This window comes from Equus caballus, chromosome 23 (assembly GCF_041296265.1).
Source record: "Equus caballus isolate H_3958 breed thoroughbred chromosome 23, TB-T2T, whole genome shotgun sequence".
Taxonomy (NCBI): domain Eukaryota; kingdom Metazoa; phylum Chordata; class Mammalia; order Perissodactyla; family Equidae; genus Equus; species Equus caballus.
Window position 1 is genome coordinate 35,623,355 of NC_091706.1, and position 23,540 is coordinate 35,646,894.

The 23,540-nt window shown below is 41.9% G+C and overlaps 1 protein-coding gene across 3 annotated transcripts in view; it reads left to right on the forward strand.

Annotated features, from left to right (window-relative positions):
- The window catches only part of DOCK8 (dedicator of cytokinesis 8), a 207,170-nt gene that overhangs the window by 113,354 nt on the left and 70,276 nt on the right, over window positions 1-23,540 (forward strand). For all 3 annotated transcript variants that reach the window (NM_001309171.2, XM_070248073.1, XM_001490222.7), the window contains 8 exons: window positions 9,837-9,954; window positions 11,382-11,452; window positions 12,584-12,722; window positions 13,336-13,437; window positions 15,555-15,650; window positions 16,326-16,560; window positions 19,382-19,546; window positions 20,693-20,862. In NM_001309171.2, coding sequence (NP_001296100.1) covers window positions 9,837-9,954; window positions 11,382-11,452; window positions 12,584-12,722; window positions 13,336-13,437; window positions 15,555-15,650; window positions 16,326-16,560; window positions 19,382-19,546; window positions 20,693-20,862 — 1,096 coding nt within the window. The remainder of the gene's footprint in view (window positions 1-9,836; window positions 9,955-11,381; window positions 11,453-12,583; window positions 12,723-13,335; window positions 13,438-15,554; window positions 15,651-16,325; window positions 16,561-19,381; window positions 19,547-20,692; window positions 20,863-23,540) is intronic.

Here is a 23,540-nt window from a genome sequence, read left to right on the forward strand (position 1 = left end):
TCGTTAAAAGGTGGCGTCTCTTCACCCAGCCTGAGGTCCTGCTTTATTTAACAGGAGGGATGCTGGTTTTCCAAGCTCTCCCTTAAGAGGAACTTTGATCTGTCTCATAGAAAGAAGGGATGGGAATTGATGTAATAGGAAATGTGCTCTGCAGGTATGTGAGCATTTAGTTGTTTATGTTCAGAGACAAATTACTAGTAGTTATAACAGTTGTACTATATAAAAACGCCATATCTGATGTTCAAATGGCAGTTCACCGATTGAGAAAGCAGAGATTTTTTTTCCCAAAAAAAAAAATCTTTAGAAGTGGTATAATAAGAGGTATTGCTGCTGTTTTGTTTTTCTCTCTTTCTCATTTGACTTCTGTTTATGAGTGCAGTTTTTTTTTGGACATAAGACTATAGAGGGAGAATATTGGTCATTTATTGTAGTGTTTGTAAACAATTTGGTAATATTCTGTCTCTGTCTTCTTAACTGTGTTTGCTTTTTGTGGGGGCGGGGGTAGAGGTCCCCAACGTTCTGAACACAGTAGCAGCATTTATACAGAACATTGCAGCCTAGCCCAAGGAGCCCAGAGGTCACTAGGGGGCCAGCGACTGGAACAACACGCCCGGTGACTGCTTTTAATCTTGTGCCTTGTTGAAGGGCAGGCAGCTTTGCGTGGACTCTGGTGCCCTAGAACAGGATTCATGCTTTTTTTCTTGCTCTGATTTCTGATAATGGAACCTTCTCTTCACCCTACACATCAGGGGTTTTCTTTCCATTTCGATTTTTCACTGATTCCTTGGTAAGTTTGTACTTTGATCTAACCTAAAGTATTAGAGACAGGAATAAACACAAATCATGTCATGAGACCATATACTGACAAGACAGTACTTGGCAAATGTTTTATTTTGATGCATTTATTTATAAACCTTCCTGTTCTAAAAAGTATCTGAGGCAGCTTATGGAGATTGTATAAGAAGGTATAAAATATCTGAGTGAAAGTTAAATAAGGAGAGGGAAATCAATCTGAACCTGGGTAAGTTTAATACACAGACTGTATCTTAAGGTCTTGACAGTGCCTTAAAAAATCACCTGCAAATCTGACTTTGAGCTTCCTAGCAGCCAAGCGAAAAAGGGAATCACATTGAACTACAAGATTCATATGTCTGCCAAATTAAAAACTGACCATTTCTCTTGGATCAGTGCTTCTCAAACTTGCAAGTGTATTTGAATCACTTGGGTGTTGTTAAAATTCAGATTCTAATTCAGCAGGTCTGTGGTGCGTCCTAACTGGCTCCCAGGTGATGCTGATGCTGCTGCTGCTCCCTGGACCACTCTTTGAGGAGCAAAGCCTTAGCTCACTCATAAGCAAGTATTTAAAATATGAAGCTACATTAGGTTTGCAGGTTTCCTAGGTAATTCTAGAATGCCTCAAATATTTGAGCTCTGAGATTTCTAACTTTCATTTGCTCTTGGCATATTTAAAACATCAAAACCTCTATTTAACACCCAGGGACAGTACTCACTCATCTTCTAAGTTAACTATGTTATTTCAAACCTTTTTTAAGAATCTTATAGTTTGTTTAGGGGGACCTACTTTAGCGCTTGTAAATAACATAATAAAAGACCACATTATATTAAAGTAAATCTGACTGTTGGCCGAAGAGACTGTTCACTGTTGTTCCTAGAAGCAGCAGTGGTTATGGGCACGGGATCTAGCTTCAGGGCACCTAGATTTGAATTCATTTGCTGTGTTACCTTGTGCAAGTTACGCGTCCTCTCTGTGCCTCAGTTTTATCACCTGCCCAATGAGGCAAATAGTAGTACCTGTCATAGCTGCTTACAATAGTGCCTGCACATAGTAAGAATTAAACAATATGAGCTATTTTATTACATTTAAAATAAATTTGCCTGGCATTGAAGTGTACACACAGATTAAAGACAGATAAAGGGCGAGCCACCGAGACACACAGAGAGACAGAGACAGAGAGAAATTCCCTACATAATATATATCATTGATTAACATATATGGTCGATTCCCTAAATAAAATATTAAGATTTCACAGTCCTGCAGAGTGCTTAAAGTTGCATTTTAAAGTACGCTCAGCTGTTTCACACAATCCTGATAGGAAGATAATCTTCATTTGTATGATAATTTGCAGTTTACAAGGCACTTCTTAAGTATCATTGCCTTTGAGACTTAACTCCAGCATTTTTATTACAGATGAGGAAAATGACTTGTCCACCTTACATTTGTAGGGCATTTTGTAGTTTGTTAGAGAACGTTTCCATCCATTGTCTTATCTGGCGAGGGCCGCTCATCACATCTCTCCGCACAAGCCCATCTTCCCTGGTATAGAAGCCACTGAATCACAGGCATTACTGATATTCAAAAGACAGTGGAGGGAACCCAGGCCACGAAGTCAACAATTTTTTCCTTTTCATCTCCTTTTTTCTTTTTTTAAAAATCATGTGTTTGATATTACTACTTTATTACAGGTTCTGTACTAACATAGCAGAAAGAAAACCAAAACTGACACCAATTCCATTTCAAAATTAAATTCCTTTTTTCATTTCCCCACATATTCAGTGTTTGAGTATTTACAGCCCCTCATACATACAGGTTTACATTCTAAATTTTCACTCAACGTTTTACTATGAGTATAAGCCATTTAACTCACTTCCATCTCACTTTCAAAGAGATACATAAGCACCAAGGATTGTTTGAACTTGAACAACCACGGTTAATCTTTTGGCTCCCTTTGGGATTTCCAAGGCGCTGTAATATTCTCAGAGTAGAGAAAGCCAGGTTTCTGGCTTTGTGACGTGACTGAGTGGTCCTCCACGTACTCCTTGGCAGGTGTGGGAGTGAGTGACACAAACATGTTTTTATTCAAAACATGGTTTACGTTGCCATTAACCAGCAATGGAAGATACATAAGCATTTGTATCACAAAGAGTTAATCTGCACCACCACTCTTCTTAACCAGGCTTTTTCACAGGAGAAATAACCCCAACTTCACGAATCTTACCCTCGTATCCTATTTTCCAATCTGTTAAAATCATGGTCAACTCAAATTTTCAGTAGTGATCTACTCACCATGATGTCTTCCATCACCTTTGTCAGAGGAAGCCCACCTGCCTTGATGAACACAGCATCCTCCAGCTTCTGCTCCAGCAATTTTAGCTTCTCATTAAATTTTTCCCTGTTCTTCATCCCTGCAACCAGCCGACACTGGAGCTCAGCAGCCAGCCAACGGAGGCCTTCGTTCCTCTTATCCAGCTGCTCAGCTCTCCTCTCGAGGCCCTCTCTCTTTCTCTCCTGCTGACTGACTTGTGTCAGCAGCTCAGCTAAAGAGGTGTTTAGAGTTTCCACTTGTTTAAACAGGGAACCAATGTACCTTTTGCTATCATTCACTTGCTCCTTGAGCTCCGCTCCCAGCTGTAGAAGCCCCTGGGAGAGAACATTGATATCATCTTGGCAATAAGTGACACGAGCAGGTTTTTCTCTTTGTTTCCTTGCACTGGATAAAGAATAGGCTAAACTGAGGAAAAGCCAAACTGATGTTTTTTGCATTGTGCCTTTGGAAGATTTCAAGGTCCCTTAGGTTGACCTGTTTTCAGCAAATGAAATAGGAGATGGTCTCGAGATGGTAAAGAGAAGAAAGAGTTGGGTCAACAACTGGATCTCAGAATGACCAAATTCCACAAGTTAACCTCTAACTTCCTGAAGCTGCTCAATTACAGGGGTTTAAAAATAAGTTAGGGGGATGTTTCTGAATCCGTGGAAAGAATTTGGAGTTTCCAAAACAGTTTGTAATCAAAAGAAGCCGTCTGAAGTGGCTCCGGGAAGAAAATTATTGATAAATACCAAATGTCCTGTTCTATGTTGGGATGCATCCAACTGAAGAAAACCATTTTTGTCTGCATTCGGGGAAAGAGGAGGGTGTCCTGAACGCCTTGCACACACACTGGACCTGTAGTTACTAAAGGAGCTTTCAAAACAGCTTTGCCATAACAAGTGGTTCCTGTTTTGCTTATGGGCTATCTTCTCAAAAAAAATTAGGTAACATAATTCTTCGGATTTTCTCTAGCTAATATGATGCACTTAATGTATCACATGTAAAACAAATGAGCCTGTTTATCAGTTTGTTAATAATTACTCTTATCTGCTTTAGGCTCTGTGGGTTACTAACCAAGCAGACAGATCTTCCCTCCCAAGAGGAAACGTTGTTATATCCTTATATTCTTTTCTTAAAAATCTTGCAGATTTAACAAAACATATGACAGTATTCTTGCCAATAGGAAATAAGATGATCCTTGGGAAAAGCATCTTAAAAAAATTTTTTAGGCAAAGTCATTTATCCTCCCTGGGAGTCAGTTTCCTGACCTGCAGAAAGGGATGTTGGACTCAATTCTCTAGAAGTTTCCTTCCAGCTCTGGGCTCTGTGGAAAGTGCATTCAGTATGGGCAGAACATTGAATGCCCACCGTGATGATATTTAAATACAGGGGTCAGCAACCTCTGGGGAAGCAGTGTGCAAATGGTTGACCATTGTTGGGGGGTGTGGGAGACAGGTAGGCGGTGCCCCTGTATTGGGACATAGGAGAGGAGTGTGGTGGCAGCGAAGTTGCTTATCCAGTCTGACAGGGCTACTCCTGTTGTGATTTACCCAGCTACTTCAAAGCCTTTTCACAAACTCTGGCTCTTTGTTTCTTCAAGCCCCGCATAAAGAAAGGTTGATTGGTATCTTTCCAATTAATTCAAAGATGAAGAAACCGAACTATATCAAAGCTAAAGAGATCCTTCCAAAAGTATCCTGCATTGCAGCGGGGCGAAATATATGAAGCGTTCGTCACAGCTTACAACTGAAAAAGAGGAAATAACCTAAATGCTTCTTTTTGGAGACTAGTATAAATTATAGTACCTTCATAATATGGAACATTGTGTGGTCATTGAAATCTTGTTTATTAAGAATATTTAGTCACGTTGGGAAATGGCCATAATTGGACAGTATGACATAGAAACAAGATAAAGCTTTGTATATACGGTATGATAAAAATGTTTAATGTAGAGAGGGAAAAAAGACTAGAAAGAAACGTCCTACTCTTAACAGGAGTTTTCCTCAGTGCAGTGGGATATCAGGTAGTTGCTATTTTATTCTTTTCTGTACTTTTCAGTATTCAAGATTAAAAAAAGGGATATATATTATTTTCATAATCATATATTACTTTCATAATCATATGCATATATGATAATCATATGGTTATAACAGAGAGAGAGTGTATGTGTGTTAATGGAGTGGACCAATTCAATAATGTGGTAGGAAAGATCTCTTTGAGGATATGACATCTGAGCTGAAACCCAAGAGATGAGAAGGAACCAGTCACTTAGAGAACTGGGAAAACTCTCCCAGGCTGGGGGGACAGCTGGTACAAAAGCCCTGAGGTAGGAACAAGTTTAGAATGTTTTAGGCCTTGAAAAAAGGCCAAGGTAGGGAAGTGATGAGTGGGAAAATCAGAGAAATTGCCAAGGGCCAGATCACGTAGGGCCTACGATAAGAAGTTTGAGAAACCGTTGTAGGGTCCTGACATAATCTATTTTACAATTTTGAAAGATTCTTCTGACCAATATGTAAGGAGTAGATTGTAGGGAGCAAGTGTAGAAGTCAAGAGATCATTTGGGAAAGCAATGCAGTGATCCAGGTGAGAAATGAGGGTGGCTTGGAGTAGAGAGTGTAGGTTGGGGTGTGTCTCTGACTTAGCTCTGTGAAGGAAGTAATCATCATCTAGCTATCAGTAATTAAGTTCTTACTCATTAATGTTCACTACAGCCCTATGAGGTAGGTGCAATTATTAGCCCCACTGGGGCTTTGAAAAGGCTAAGTAACTTGCCCAAGGCCAGCTCTCTGGCTCCAGAGCCAACATCCTTAACGGCTGCCCAACACTGCTGCTCAGTAAACATCAGCTGTGCTAATGGGGGTGGTGCCAGCGCAGATGAACAGGAATGAGCAGAGAGGGGTCTATGTCCCACACACATCCTCGTACCCTGACTATGAACTGCCTTCTGTCATCATTACTACATCCATGACCTCTCCTGATGGCATCTGAGGTTCAACTCTGTCTACTTGCATCAAGTTTGACAGAGCAAGATTTGGAAGGTACCACTGAGACAGCCATTGATAGGTTCAAAACAGCACTGAACCGGATCCTATGCCTATTCTGTGGCTAGCTCACAAAGCGCACTGTCACTTTACCTCTCAGGGGCTCAGGTTTCTCATCTTGAAAAGTGCTTCCCATCTTGCACACCCCAGAATCCTATGCTAATCCCTTCTTTGTGCCTGGGGAGGCCATCTACACTTTACTGGCAAGTGAAGCTTGTTGAATATTCTGCCCATCATCTAAATTTAATTAACTTCCTTTTGATAAAATCATTGTCTTGTGTTTATCTTCTTTTTCAATTGAATGTAAGAAGTAGTCATCATAGTTGACCATTTTCAGCCAGTTATAACCCTGTTAAAAGAGGTCAACAAGAGGACAGAATGGTAGCTAGAAAGAGCTGGAAACATAGGCCAGCAGATGGGGGGAAATGGCAGTTGCTGCTATGCCAGGGTAACGATACTCCTTGTCAAGAGGCAGGATGGCCTAGAGAAGTCACAGGACACAGCAACTCAGATCTGTTCCCAGCACTGTCACCCCATTCCACCTCCACTGAGTCACTCATAAAGACCAGGGTAAAGTAAAATGTATGAATGCTTTTCCTCTGCCTCCGTGGCCTTGGAACTTGCACATGCAACGTGTTCTCGACAGTTCCAAGTATCATTTTTCCTCCTGGAATACCTGAGAGCATTCGTTATCGTGGAAGATATTTCAGTAGAGAATCCTTGTGCTTTGATTGATCCTTCCTTGATCTACGGTGTTCTTCTGTAGCCAGATTAGTTTATTTCAATGTTTTCCCAAGTGATTGCTCAGAATATTAAACTCATGAAATATGCCATGAAAGAATAAATAAATGAAATTATTTCCGAGGTCAAAACCTTTGGGGAAAGGAGCAGTCTTTCTACCTCTAAGTGATTCACAAGGCGCATTAACCTGTTTATCTTGGTTTACCACCATCTTTCCCAAAACGGTGTTTGGTCACCCACCCCCGCCCCCTCCACTTCCCCACACACATGCTAATTTTTGCAAAGCACTTGAGTTCTGTGGAACAGACTGGGTGACGCTGGTTTGTGGTGTGGTTTTCAGTGACCACTAGGCTAATGGAATTAGTCTTAGCTTGATACCTGGTGTAAGACTAAAGGTTTTATGACACTCGGTGAAATAAGTATCTTTGTTTTTAACGATGATAAGTTGCATGAACTATATTACAGAATAAAATTTCAAACTCACTCTGAAGGTGAATCTAAACCGGAATATGATAAAGAAGTAAAAGATCCAGTTTCCAGGACTAGGCCTTCTAATCTAGCACACGTTTAGCTCTGAGGATTGCCCCCATTGCAAAGTGATCAGAAATCTTCTCGATTCCTCTTACCAGACCAGAACAGGGATTCTTACCATGAACCCACCTGTACCTGGTAGTCCATGAGGATGCTCGCAATGGCGCTCCCTTGCACATTAGCTTTGTAACGTGGCTGCCTCTTTATTTGCACATCTGGTACTGAGTGATTTCCTTGAGACAGTCTGCGTGGTCCATCAGAAGCAAGCCCCCTCAGCCCATTCATTTGGTCTTGTCCAGGGTTGTGGCTATCAGTGTTATCCCTGCTGATATTATCATAGCAAGGAAGAGCTGTGGGGTAAATCCATGGATTTATGCAAACAGTGGTCCAAAAAGACCATTTTCACACACACGTGCGCACACACACACGATGGCAGGATCAATCTGGTCATCACAACGAAGGGGTTAGAGTTGGCACAACAGAGTCAGTGGTGGCCTAGTCCTTCTCTTTCGGATTTCCAGTCCCTGACTACCCCAGACCTCATCAATTAAACAGATTTAAATTTTCCATCGTCTGTCTCATATTTGAGTATTGACTTCACCCTTTTCCAATGGAACATACTTTACATTTGAATATGGACCCAGTAGGTGGCATTGACTATATCTATTAAAGATGGAAACTTGCTAGGTATAGTTGCATGGATCTGTAGTGCACAAATTCACGTGTATAGATCAGTAGTTCTCAAAAGGGGGAGATTTTGCCTCCTCCCCCAGGGAACATTTGGCAATGTCTGGAGACATTTTTAATTGTCACAGCTGAGTAGGGAGGAGATATTACTAACATCTAGTGGATAGAGACCAGGAATGCCTCTGAACATCCTACAGTGCACAGGACAGCCCCACAACAAAGAATTGTTCAGTCCCAGGTGTCAGTAGTGGCGAGGTTGAGAAAGCCTCTTGTTGATTAATATGCAAATCCTTATAAAGTGTTATGAGAACCTACATTCACTGAGGGAAAATCTAGTCACCTGGCCCTCCCTTTTAGTCGCTGCTCTCCTGGCATCTAGTTTACACAAAGCTTGTTTTGTCATCTTGGAAGCCTTTGGGGCAAGAATGTGTCTGTTTAGGGAGAACGTGTTACCTAGGAGTTAGAATAGTGGACCAAGAGTGAGGAAGACAAGACATTTTCCCAAAGAACGTGACACTAACTAATTGAACCAGCCTTTGGTGTACTGTTGACACTCAACTGTTAATGAGACCCAGAAAATTAAGGTAAGCTTGTCCCTGAGAGATGCCATGAATAACACATGAAAACTAAAGTATGAAAAGGCCATTCTTGTCATTTTAGTGGAAGTCTTATCTGAGAGAATATAGCTTAGTGGTTAAGAGCATGTGTCCAGGCTGCCTGACTTCAATTCCTGACCATCATTTCCTAACTATATGATTTGGGGCAAGTTATTTAACACCTCTGTATCTCATTTTTTCCTCATTTGTGACATGGGCATGATGCCAGGATAATAGTACCTACCTATAGGATAATTATGAGAATTAAATTAATAGATATGAAATATTTAAAACATTGCCCAGCTCAGGATAAGTACTATATAAATGTTAGTATCATTATTGTTTCCTTAAGTCAGGATTATGATTCATGGGAAGTATATACATTCATTCTTTTGTTCAGCACCTACTATGTCCCAGGCACTATTCTGGCTGCTGGGGATATATCAGTGAATCAAAAACATGAGATACAAATCCATGCCCTGGGGAGCTTACCTTTTAGCGGGATATACTAGTAATGGTGAAAAGAGAAAGAAAAGATACACAAAGTTATAGTTAGCCTAGTATCTGTCCTATAGGTGTCGAATGGATGGATATATTATTTATATTGTTGTTGTGTTATTGTTATATAGCTAATTGGGCTTGGAGTCTTGAACTGTCATCTTAGATAAGAAAAGAAAGTTGAACCAAGACAGAATGACATGCCAATAAGAAATTGAAACTACTACATAATGATTAGAAACGAAAAAGAGGAAGAAAGGAAATTAAGCCATCATTTATGGCCATGAATTTTCTTTAAAATGAGCTGAAAGTTTTTTGCTTTCTTGTCTTTGTATCAGACATACCGTTACCTCTAGGCAGGCTGCCACATTCTGGGGCATTAATCTTCTCAGCTGTAGCAAACACATCTTTGTAGGCAGCAAAACAGAGAACAGTGTTGGTTATTATCAGATGACCGCAGGTGAAGAGGAAGAATCGACAAAACTCACTCCCTCCTCCAAAAATAATTCACTTCTGGAAGGAAAACCTCCTTCAGAATAATCACCTCATGAGCACAGGCTGCAGCGTTTGCTGAAGAACTTGCTTCAAACAAACTGTACACCTTATTTATTGGTTCTTCATCTTCTCTTTTCCAGAAACCTTCTCTATGTCTACCCACAGAGGCTGAACTTCGCTAACAAACTAGCCTCTGCCCGGAACATTACAATAAAGATCCAGTTCATGTGTGGAGAGGATGCTAGCAACGCTATGCCGGTAAAGAGGGAAATAAACATTTGCTTCAAACCAGGGGGTGCTGAACGTCCCTTGTCAATTCGCGCGGACCAAATCCAGGCTCATCAGTGTACAGAGTATGTCTATTCATACTGATGCTACTCAGCATGTGCAAAGGCCTTTGTGACTAGTCCAGTCTTGGTCCCAGGATACTGATGGGGAAACGGGGTCAGGCTAAATTGAACTTCTCTTTCCTAACGTATTCTGTAATGAGCTGTAAAATTTGGAAATACAGTTCATTTTAGAGGACTGAAAAATATCGTAAAGTCTTTCCGCACCACCCTAACAGCATAAGAAGTAGAGAGGCAGGCCCAATGTGTCCGCCATGTTTGCTGTATTTCCAGATGTGCACTGAGTACACATCTACCCAAGCCCCCGTCCACATCTGGAGATAAAGCACCACCTAGCAATGATAAACACACGCCATCTCAACATCTTTTAGGAATGGCCCTTCATCCTGAGGCAAAATATAAATCAAATAATAAATATGTAATGCAGTGTTCTCTGAGGAACCCAAAATGCCAGAATTTCTATCTTTTTAACCAACTGCTACTAAATAAGATGGGTGGTTAGCTATCACTATTTTCCATAAGTTGTAGAATTCAGTTACTATACCTTTCTACTGAAGTAATTTTTTTCTAGTGCTCCCATTCTTCAAATATCTACTTTTTTTCTTTTTTTAACCATCCTCCTAATGACCGACTTACCTTTGCAATGCAAGGTATCCTCTTGTAACGGTGGTGGGAGGGAAATCCTAGAGGAGGACACCCCTGGTTCTCTCTGCTCTGCCCCTGGCAAGTCTGCCAGGTCCAGCTGTGCAGGTCCTGAGTGCAGCCAAGGTCCCCAGGCAGGGGGCCGCTCTCACCAACCCTTGGGACCTGGCATGGGCATGACTGCATTTAGAGGAAAGGGCTCACTCTTTGCCCAAAGGTAAGTCCACTTGTAAAATCATTTACCTGGACTGAATCAGGCCCAAGGAGGGGTCGTTTTCTAAATAGCACAAACGTGTGGAACATTCTGCCCATGAAGGTTCTGCTCACCCAAGTGACCAAGCCCATGTCTTTGGAGGGAAAAGAACCTGGACCAGTGATCTCTCGCTGAGGGCAAAACTCTGTGACTTTGTCCAGCAGTGTAGACCTCTAGGCAGTGTGGCAGAGTGGAGAGAGCACTTGTTTTCCAGTTTCACAAACCTGTGGCCCTTGGTCACTAATATAGCCCCTTGGGACCTCAGTTTACCCTTTGTAGCCAATTCTTCTGCTTCCATGTGGTTGGGCCAGTTGTAGAACTCAGTACTCTTGATTTAAAAATTACAACCCCGTGAGACCAGACCTTCCTATTGGGCAGGTGATAGCTGATTTGATATATCCAAATATCACCGTTAATTTGGTCCTTTCTATGTCGTTGAACAGATCATCTTTGGGAAATCCAATGGGCCTGAATTTCTGCAGGAAGTATACACAGCCGTTACATACCATAATAAGTAAGTATATTTCCGAGTTCTAAACATATGCCAAGATTGTTTCACTACCTCCTGGCTTTTCTGAATCCTCTAGGTGATTCCTCCCAACAATTTTTGTAACTCAGGAACTAAGGGCCAGAAGAAATCCATGCCAGTTCTGAGTCTATGTTGGAGATGAGCAATTTTTTAGTTATTTATTTATTATTTTTTTGGTGAGGAAGTTTGCCCCTGAGCTAACATCTGTGCCGGTCTGCCTCTATTTTGTATGTGGGTCGCTGCCACAGCATGGCTTGATGAGTGGTGCTAGGTGTACGCTTGGGATCCGAACCTGCGAACCTGGTCTGTCAAAGTGGAGTGTGCTGAACTTAACTGCTGTGCCACTGGGCCAGCCCAAGATGCACAATTTTTGCCATTAACTAAGACTGGGAGAAGAACATATCTTCAAGAACCTAATGTTCTTTTGACTTTTCTGGAGCCTTCTATTCTAGTATGAAATTGAGAGGTTTTATGGTGTTAAAGAAAGAAATACATCTCCTAACTTGCTTTGAGATGCTGGAAGGGGCCAGAAACAAAATCCAGCACTCCTTTTTCAGTCTTGTCTGTTATACATCTCTCCTCACCTGCACCACTACCTACTTTAAGAAAATCTAAATTGACCAAGGAGAAATGGAACACTCATTATTTGTGGATAAAGTGAGTCACAGAACTTTTAAAGTATCTGGGACTTCGTAATTCAGTAAAATCAGGTTCCTTTTCCTGCTTGCATCACTCGTTTCTCTAAAATCCATTGATGAGTGCCAGCTATGTGCCTGTTCCTGTTCTTGGGGTAGAGATATAAAAGGAGGTCACAGCAGGACTCCGAACCTCATCCTCTTTTCAAATTAAGTTGTTGGATTTTTCCGTTGCGCGCAGAGATTTTTTTTCCTGACAAAGCCTTTAGTTTGTAAGCAGTCTTATGTAAGTGAAGTGTATCCAGTGATATGAGTTTCGTCTCAAGGCCTTCCAGCTTAGGAGCAGAAAGATGTAAGATGACAAGCAGAATACCAAGCAGGCAATTCTGAGGAGCACGGTGTCCGTGGCGTTACAATTTATAGTCAGGGGAGTCATCATTCTCGCTAAAAGTTATTTGTGTATAATGTGCTTTCGAAACAGGTCTCCTGACTTCTATGAAGAAGTGAAAATTAAGCTCCCCGCGAAGCTCTCAGTTCATCACCACCTCCTGTTCACCTTCTATCATATCAGCTGTCAGCAGAAGCAAGGAGCCTCCGTGGAAAGCCTCCTAGGATACTCAGTGAGTCACTGTCAACTTGCCGATTCACAGGGCAGTTGTTGGTACATCGAAGGTCCCTGCAGAGATAAACAACCAAATTCTATTCATTTGCTTTTTTCCTGTCAAAACTAGCAAAGTGTGCCAAACCAGAGTACAGCAAAGAGCAGAGATGACTTAGCAAACAACAAATTTCAGGAATGGAGAGCTAGTGGGTGAGGGATATTGAAAGAAGACTCATTTACAGGAAAGCATTGTAAAGTCCATTATTTCCAAATGTTATATATATGTACTTCACATATAAAACTAGCTCCTTTTTCCACAAAGAGAAAAAAGTTATTTCTTTTAAAAAAATTAAACAGTAAAATAAATGTTGATCTTGTTCAGACACACAAACATTGGCTATAAAGAAAAATGCTACTACTTTGGCTCTGAAAGCAGTAAATCATTGATATTACCATCTCAGGAGCTCTCAGGGAATTTAAAATGCAAAGAACTTGATGGAAATTACTGCCAAAAAGAGCCCTGGTCAATATCTAATCATCATTTAGTTGTATTTGATTTCTGTGAGCACATAAAATGCCAGAATTATATGCTGTAATAAATACCACTTTATTCTTTACGTCATCTGTTTCAGTGGCTGCCAATTCTCGTAAATGAACGTCTTCAAACTGGATCCTACTGTCTCCCAGTTGCCTTGGAAAAGCTGCCTGCCAACTACTCCCTGCATTCTGCAGAGGTAACCAGCAAGCTGGCCATCAGCTCTTTCCTGTCTACCCAAGGTCTTGTACCACCTTCCCAGATCCACTTTCCGTTCCCTTAAATATGGCCGAGGATGCTCAGCATGTTTTAGGGGAGCAGTCATCTGTCAGCACATGGCATTTTCTGAAAGCACTTTGTTCTGATAGGATGGGAGAAGTAACTGGCTGTGAAACCTCTTTCATTGAGACATCGCCAAGTCAGAATGTTTGGTAAATGCAACCCAAGGCAGCATTACCTTGCAGTATCTACAACAAAGGGATTCACAGAATAAAGTATGATAAAAGGGGAGGCAAATAGAACCCATTTGTGATAACAGCTGCTCTCATCACAGTCCTTATAAAAGGATCCCAGACCAGATTCCATTAGTTTCTCCTCTGGGTCAGTTGTTACCGCCCCAGGTGGATGGTGGGGCTTTTATTCCTCTAAAGATCCCAATGTCAATAGTTTTTCCCTCCTCCTGTTTCCTGCACTGCCTGTTGCCCATCCACTCTGTTGCAATACACCCATTTAAAGGGAGCCCAGCAGACTCTCCATTCTGACTGCACCCACACCAGCTCTTGCGCTTCTCAGTCTGGTTGGCATAGGTTTCCATCAATAAGTATTATTTTGAAGCAAATCCCAGACATCATATCATTTCATTTATAAATATTTTAGTGTGTGTCTGAAAAAATAGGGCTATTTTTTTTAACCATCACAATACCATTGTTATACCTTAAAAATTAATAATAATTTCTTAATATCTTAAAATATCCAATCAGTGATCAAATTTCCAATTATCTCATTCATGTCATATGTTTTGTACAGTTGTTTGTTTGAATCTGGATCCATATACAGTCCACACATTGCTATTGGTTGACATGTCTTTTAAGACTCTTAATCTATAGATCCCCATTCATCTCTTTTGTTTTCCTTGCAATTTTCAAGTTGAAGAATTTCCCGGGAATTTGAACTTTGTTCCAACTTCTATAATCAACTTTCTTCCCTACTCTGACTACCCAGCTCCCATCCCCAGGCTATCCTGTTGTTCTCGTATTTCCTTTTTTTCCCTGGAGAGAGAAGCTTTCTTTGCTCTGGGCCACAGGCAGGTGCCTGGCTTTAGACCCAAACTCCTCTCCTCAGGACCACCTGGGATCCACCTGAGTATGTTCACAGACATTCTCTGATTACTCTTTATGATTTGGACACAGACCCTCGACAAAGCCCTCAAAACCGCCTTTTCATCATCAAGCTGCACCTTCTAATTTCCTAGATGCCCAATTATCTCCTTAATGCTGCAGAACAAACGTGGGTTTTTGAGACAAACGAATTATGATCCAAAATCCAGATTCTACCACTCCCTAACTGTGTGACCCAGTTTGTGACTCTGTCTTAGATAGTTCCATAGGTCCCCACCCCATGCACTCATGCTACCCTTGCAAGTACAGCATGCTTCCTTCTGTTAAAATGCAAGAGACACCAACCGCACTCAAGTGGCTGGGTCAGGCTAGGTGCTTCTCACTCAATGCTGTATGAGGTCTCTGGAGGGAGACAGTTCCGATGGGAATTTAAGGCAAGAAATGGTCTCTAGGGACTACAGAGCTATTGAAATATAAATGGTATAAAAGAGTCATTTTGAGTAATTAAAGCAGGAGCCTAACAGGACTGCTACTCAGAAACATTTTGTTAAAAGGGAAAGTAACCGCAGGCACTCAAAAGCATTAAAATTTCATGTCTTATGAAGGTAGTCTATGCTTTGTCCTGACAGTCCTGATAAGTGGAAAAATCACTGGGATATTACTTTATTTCACTTTCTAGAATCAAAATTATCAATGCTGGATGGGCGCTTAAAGACAGATCACTCAGTTCAAATTCCTCCTTTCAGCGTAAGAAAACCAAGGCCCAGAGAGGTTGATTGACTTGTCAAAGTAAAAATAACTAGTTTGGTGCAGAACTGAACTTGAACCCGGGGCTCCTAACTCCAAGCTCAGTTATAGTAGTTTTCCAGGGAATTTTATATTTGTATAACTCTGACATTTACAGTCAAGTTGCTTTGCTCTGCTTGTTAGTAATCAGAAAAGGGGATTGAATTGCTAACTTTTTTTTTCTTTAACACAGAAAGTCCCTTTACAGAATCCTCCCATTAAGTGGGCCGAAGGACATAAGGGAGTATTTAATATTGAAGTGCAAGCTGTTTCTTCTGTCCACACCCAGGTAAGGAACATCAAGATCCACTTCACACAGAGCCAGAAGGCTAAGAATGAAGATGGCGTGCAGCAGAGAACCCTCTGATGAAAGAAAGTCTTTGTGCATGAATAAAACAAAAACAACCTTTAGTTCTTTGTGGGGACTTAAAAGCCTGTTCAGGTTTTATTTGTCGTTGAAATGGAAAGCCCTATGAAAATATTGAGCACCCAAATGAAGGAACCCAGTACCTGCACTGTTGGCTGAGAAATTGTGCGAGGAGACTTCATTTGAAACATCTTCCTGCTGCTGTCTCGTATCCCTCTGTAATTCTGCCATTTCTCCAGCTTTTTTTTTTGCCTCGTCTTTCTTTCCCTCCTTTTCCTGCCACTGTCTGCATTTTGCATCTGCATAGACCCCTCTGTTGGCAAGGTGTTTACCTGGTATGCTTGGCTCAGCTCACCGAACATCTCAGAGTCCAAATTCTTTTTCTGTCAGTTAATAATTATTGAGAGGTTCCATTCTGAGCACCCCACTCCACAAAGCAGTTCATACCTTGATTTGGAACGCCCATGCCTTAGAACCTCTGGTCTGAAACACTGGGTAAGAAGTTCCGCCTAGAAGGAGCTATTTGATTGTGTTTCTGAATCCACCGGTGGACATTGATGGGGTAAGACCCATGAGGCCTGCCGTCTGCCTTCCCAGGACAACCACCTGGAGAAGTTCTTCACCCTCTGCCACTCCCTGGAGAGCCAGGTGAGCTTCCCTATCCGTGTGCTGGACCAAAAGATCAGTGAGACGGCGCTGGAGCACGAGCTGAAGCTCAGCATCATCTGCCTGAACTCCTCGCGCCTGGAGCCCCTCGTGCTCTTCCTGCACCTGGTGCTGGACAAGCTCTTCCAGCTGTCCGTGCAGCCCATGGTCATCGCTGGCCAGACAGGTAGGAGACCCCCGGCGCTGGGAGGAGGAGGCAGGCGGTGCCTTGTCTTATGAAACATGATTGTCCAGAAATCCCAGGAGCGGGAACAATATGACCTTCCTTTCTATTGACGATGTGAGTCCAAGTCCAGTGCTATTTTTTTGAGACTCTGTGGATGTTAAAAAAAGAAAAAAAAGAAAGAAACATTAAAATAGGATGCTCAAAATTATGATTTTGTTTGTTTTTTGGTGAGGAAGATTGGCCCTGAGCTAACATCTGTTGCCAATCTCCCTCTTTTTGCTTGAGGAAAGATTGTCACTGAGCTAACGTCTCTGCCAATCTTCCTCTATTTTGTATGTGGGATGCACCACAGTGTGGCTTGATGAGTGTTGTGTAGGTCCATGCCTGGGATCCAAACCTGCAAACCCTGGGCTGCCAAAGCGGAATGTGTGAACTTAACCACTACACCACTGGGCCAGCCAAAATTATAATCTTTAAAATAGATTTATTGAATGATTAGAGGTAATCTATCAAATTCCATTCCCAGTGATTGATGGATTTATTTTACTTCTAATGTTTTTTTTTTTCTTGACTAACAAGGGAAGAGAATGTTTTAAAGAATTAAGATAACCCACATTAAATGGAAGGAAAGGAACTCTCTGAATTGAAATTCAAAATGATCACTTTTCTTATTGAGATATAGTGCACATACCTTACAATTCACTAAAAGTGTACGATTCAGTAGTTTTTACTATCTTCAGAAGGTCGTGCAACTATCACACTATCTAATTCCAGAACATTTTCATCAGCCCCAAATGAAACCCCTTAGCAGGAGCTCCCCATTCACCCCTCCCCTCAGCCCCTGGCAACCACTCATCTATTTTCTGTCTTATAGTATATTTTAAATGCTGGTTTTTAACAAATTAACACTAAATCTATTGTGTGAGACTTCCCTTGGAAATAATGTAATGTAAGACGTGAGTCCAGTGGTTCTCCTGCCTCCTGCAGGGGTAGACTAGATGCTGGAGGGCATCTTTGTTTGACACATTTTGAACTGGGCTTCTATTGTCCTGTGCTCACGAGTCCAGCAGAGGTCATGGGTACTACCCATGCTCCCACTACTGGCTAAGAATTGCAAGCTTTGCAATAATAGAGAGCATATCTGACCTCAGAGGATTTACAATATAGCAAAAAGCAAGCAGCACAGGATGCAAGTCCTCAAAAGGACACAGCTAAATATTGCGCGGTTGGGGGCATGAAAACATACATCTGGGAGGATGCAGGAGGCCCCCAGGAAGAAGGTAGTGTTTAAGATAGCCTTGAAGGAGGGGTAGAAGAAAAGGAGCTGAAATGGGGACAGTGAAATGAACATGGGAAGAGCAGAGAACCAGAAAAGCATGGGCGTGTCAGGAAAGAAGTAAGTAATGCAGTTGGGCTGTGGAATAGGAGTAAATCGGGGACAGTGGTGGAGGGTGCTTGCTGAACTCTAGGCTTTCAGAGCAAGGGAGAGCGTGTCTTCTTAATCCCTTGGTTTGCTTTGTATCCTGGGATGCATCGTTGTGGTTCCACAGAGAAGACACCCTACACTGTAGGCTAACATTTCATACGTGTAGCTGTCACCTCTCCAGCTGGATTCCTGCAGAGCCATGACCTCTACCCTCCCTAGATTTCCTCCTGTGTCCCCACACATGTGGCACTCTGCTTTGTATGCTCCAGCCATTTAATGTGGAGTTGTTCACTAGACAACACGTTCACACGTACATTTTGAGCCTCTTCTCCATAGCAAGTTGCCACCTTGTCATGTGGGGATGACAGGGTGTTGGGACACGCAGAATAGGTGGAGGCCCCTAGACTATAAGCATTTATTCAGAACCTCTCTGTGTCAGGCCCTATGAAAGGCGCAGCAGGGAGACAAGAAAGAGTGAGAAATGCACTTTGCCCTGGAAGGACTCCCAGCCTGCTCAGAGAGACACAGTTTCCTACCGGAAACAGCCAGAGAACCATGTGATTTGGTTTTGCTTGAACCCTGTACTGAGTGGTGCCCGAGGCTTCTTGGAGGAGACAGGATTGTGCCAAGCATCGAAGGGTTGTGTGATTTAACGGGTAGGAGCACGGGGGCTTTTTAAATGAGGATAACAGCATGAGCAAAATTGCAGAGGTGAGAAAGAACAGATGTGATGGGGACAATTGGATCAGTGCCTCCTCCTAAGGAAAATTGAATTTGAGGAGAAAAGGGTACAAGAGTGGATAGGTAGCGTGGCGCCAAACTGTGGAGGGCTGCAGCTCCAAAGCGAGACAGTGTGTACAGTAGATCAATCATTTGTGTGGGTCCACTGTGGGAATAACATAAAACACTTTTGTTTTTAGATTAATCCATACGCCAAGATGCGCAAAAGCACATCTCAAACCATAGTGTGCGTGAATCCCCTGAGCATCTTGTTAAAGTGCAGATTCTGACTCAGGAGCTCTGGGGCGGGGCCTGAGGTTCTGCATTTCTAACAAGCTCCCAGGTGATACCCATAACGTCCGTGCAGACCCCACCGAGTAGGGCCAGTTGACCGAGTGGTTTAGAGAGGGGAGGATGTCTGGAGCATCTCGTGTCTTTGTTGTGCGCTGGCGGGAGGAGGAGGATGAAGGAGGAAATGTAAACTCGCTTGCGGTGAGCAGAGCCGGCCTGCTGGAGCTTCCTAAAACAGCTCACCCCACCCCAGGCCATCCTCTTGACCAGCCTAGTTCTGTTGGTCCGTGGTCAGGACTCCTTGTCATTGCCCGGGAGAGCGTTCTACCTCGGGTTCATTAAGGACTGACTGTGGCACCGCCCATTTTTCTCTTGCTTCCTCAGCCAACTTCTCCCAGTTTGCCTTTGAGTCCGTGGTGGCCATCGCCAACAGTCTGCACAACAGCAAGGACCTGGGCAAGGACCAGCACGGCAGGAACTGCCTGCTGGCCTCCTACGTGCACTACGTCTTCCGCCTGCCGGAGCTGCAAAAGGACGTGCCCAAGTCAGGTAGCGTTGTAGCCCCGAGTGTGGGAGTCCCCAGGGCGGAGCATCCTCGCCCAGGCACCCCGGCCACATAATTCACAATAATATAAAAAGCCCGAAAGTTAAGTTTTGTTTTTCAGAATGACGCAAAACTTACATGAGTGCTGAAATTAGAAGTGTATTTCTAGATTTTTCTCTCTTGTTTTCTTCCTGACTCTCTCCCCTTCTTTATACTCTAAGCACTTATTTTTTCTGCCTGTGTGGTAGCCCCTCACCAGTCTTTTCCCAGTTGGTAATTTCTGATTCAGTTGAGGATCTCTTTTTTAAAAGATAGAGGAGTGACAACAGGTGTCTAGGATTCCAGGATAATAATGATAAAGAAAATAATAGATGTTCGATAGCAGTGGTAAGCAATGGTTCCTAAACTTTTCATTTTGAAAAAAGTGTCCGTTTTCTTATTTACCCCAAACTAAACTTCTGAAATAATAATAATCCATTTCTCTACTCTTCTTAATTATTTACGTAGGTTTTGCATATTTACATAGCCCTAACAAAGAAACTTGGCATTTTTATTAGTCCATGCAGCCTCATTTCAAGTAAACCTGTAATTTTGATTGAGTTTTTTAAAATATTGGTAATATCTCAAACTCACAAAATCACTTTTGAAGACATATACATACTTAAAGGTGAAAAACATCGATATATAGTATATACTTATCCTCATAAGGTTCAGATGATTCCTTGGATTTTCAAATCTCAGAAAACCTTACTGCATGATTTAAAAAGTTGTCATCATTTAAATATTAATAAATTTAAAAATCCACATTTCCAGCTTGTCTTGAGAAATCAGAAGCTATGGCCACCCTGGGGGCTGTTTCCCTGTGGTGATAATAGTCTGGAGCTGAGTAGTAGCCCCTACCTTTGGATAAAGCATGTGCTTCCAGTTTACTACAGTCCTCACCACTCCCTACTGCCTTACACCCTATCTACTTACCCTCTAAGTACTGCCTCCTTGGTCTCCCCTAGGCATTTGATAAGACCTAATTCCAAGACCTAATCTACTGGGTTTTCATTCCACTATCTACACCATCCCTCTTCAGTTTCTTCTCAAGCCCAGTAAGTGACTCTGATTCCCTTTCTGTTGACATGTCTGTACCTCGTGGGGTGCAGGTGGCCCCACCGCTCTCCCTGACCCTCGCTACCACACATATGGACGCACGTCTGCTGCCGCTGTGAGTTCAAAGCTGCTGCAGGCCCGAGTGATGAGCAGCAGCAACCCAGACCTCGCAGGGACACATTCTGCAGTAGATGAGGAAGTTAAGAACATCATGTCTTCAAAGGTAGGGAAGATGTCAAACCTGTCAAGATGGAAAGTTTTCATTTTTAACTAACACTTGGAAGAACAACACGAAATCACCCACTACTGACGCCCAGTATGTTGGTTAAATGCTTTAATGCACAGCTTTAGCGTTATTAATGTTCTTTCCTTTGGAAGTGATTGAGACCATTCTGAAAGATGCAGAGGCAGGATCTGTTCAGTTAGTTAACGCTGGTGGGAAGTTTTTCCGGCAAAGCTGGTTTTACTGCATGGAGTCAGTGATACCATGAATTTTATTTTCACGGAAAAAAATTTAGCTTTAACTTCTTTTAGTGCCTAGAAAGGTTGTTTTTTATTATGTTGGGTTTTTTTTTTTTTTGAGGAAGATTAGTCCTAAGCTAACATATGCTGCCAGTCCTCCTCTTTTTACTGAGGAAGACTGGCCCTGAGCTAACGTCCGTGCCCATCTTCCTCTACTTTATATGTGGGACGCCTACCACAGCATGGCTTGCCAAGCGGTGCCATGTCTGCACCCAGGATCCAAACCAGAGAACCCCGGGCCACCAAAGCAGAATGTGTGCATCTAACCGCTGTGCCACCGGACCAGCTTCCTGTTTTGTTTTTTAATATCTGCCTTTTACATTCATTAACATTCATAGACTGATTTTCCCATATAATAATCCCAAAGAGCAAAGCCAGATTTTATAAATAAATAAAAACTGAGATCCTAAGGGAGTTGGTGACTTGCCCTAGATTGTTTTTCCTTCCATGAATTCTTTGCTTTTTCTTGATAAACTTTTTATTTTATAACAGTTTCAGATTTATAAAATTATTGTGAATGTAGTACAGAAAGTTTTTGTATACTCCGTAGCCAGTTTCCCTGTTATTAACATTTTACAGTAGAAGGATACATTTGTCACAATTAATGAACCAACATTGATATGTTATTATTATTAACTATCAGTTTATGTTTTATTCAGATTTTTTTCCCCTAATGTCCTTTTTCTGTTCCAGGAGGCCATCCAGGATACCGCATTATATTTTATAGTCATATCTCTGTAGATGCCTCTTGGCTGTGACAATTTCTTAGACTTTCCTTGTTTTTGATGACCTTGACAGTTTTGAGGAGTACTGGTCAGGTATTTTGTTGGATATGTCTCATTAAAAAAAAACTTTTAGGGGCCAGTCCCATGGCCAAGTGGTTAAGCTCACACGCTCTGCTTCAGCAGCCCAGGATTTTGCTGGTTCGGATCCTGGGCGTGAACATGGCACCACTCATCAGGCCGTGTTGTGGTGGCATCCCACATAGCACAACCAGAGGCACTCACAACTGCAATATACAACTATGTATTGGGGGGGCTTTGGGGAGAAGAAGAAGGAAAAAAAAAAGATTGGCAACAGATGTTAGTTCAGGTGCCAATCTTTAAAAAAAAAACTAAATTATGATATAATTCACATACCATAAAATTCGCCCTTTTCAAGTATATGATTCAGCGGGTTTTTTTCACAGAGCTCCCATGAATTCTTAGTCTGAATTTTCTTTCCACTTATCTGTGGCCTCAGGGTGGCTAATCTTTTAGAGTAATATTTCCTCTGATTAAGGTAAATCAAACTCTCTAGTTTTGACATAGTTTCCCTTATAAAGTCCACCCACTTGAGATAGTATGTTGTGACAAAAGGAATCTGGAGACCAGGGTTGGGTCTCGGCTCTGAACCCACCCAGCCGTGTGGTCATGGGCAAGTCAGTTCCTGCCCTGGGCCTCATTGCCCTCACCTCTGCAGAGGTTCTGGACATTGGATGAACTTAAGCATCATCTCTGGATCCACTCCAAGAGATTCTGAGGATTTATCAGTTGCACATATGAAATTGTTGATATTCTAACCTTTTCAACTTACAGAATCAACCCAGGGATGTGCTGGAGCTGGCTTGTACCAGTTTCTGAAAGCTGATTATTAAATTTTCAGGAATTTTTTGAATTAGTCGTTAAACGTAGACATTTTAAAAAATTAAATTATATAAACTAACAAATAAGTTATATTAAAGACAAAGGTAATCTAAATGCAATGTGGTATCCTGGCTTGTATCTTGGAAGAGAAACAGGACATTAGTGAAAACACTGGCGAAATCCACATACTCAGTGGTTTAGTTAATGGTAATGTGCCAATGTTAATTTCTCAGTTTTGACAAATGTACGGTAATGTGAGATATCAACATTAAGGGGAACTGGGTGAAGGGTATATAAGAACTCTGTACCACCTTTGCAACTTGTCTGTAAATCTAAAATTATTCCACTTTAAAAGGATAGTACTCAAACCTCATCCTTTCCTAATTATTTTACATTTTACTATTATCTATGTTCTTGAGGTTATTTATGTCTATTTGCATCTGTATGGTGGAAATACTATATGATGGTTTGCTACTGCACATCTCGTCCCAACGCTGTGTTCAGTCATATCCTGTTAACTTGAAATCAGCCGTGATGGAAACATTTACAGCACAGAAATTGACCAATGCTACACATGAGCCCCTCCCTGCCAAGAGCTGGTTGTTAAACACTTGCCAGCACACCATGGTTCAACTTCACATCTAAGGTCCCTTTCAGCAATATCATTTTCTGGTGGCCCAGAGGAGAAGTGGTCTGCACTTATCACTGACATCCTGGATCGTTACAGTTTCCTTTAATAAGACAAAACATTGAA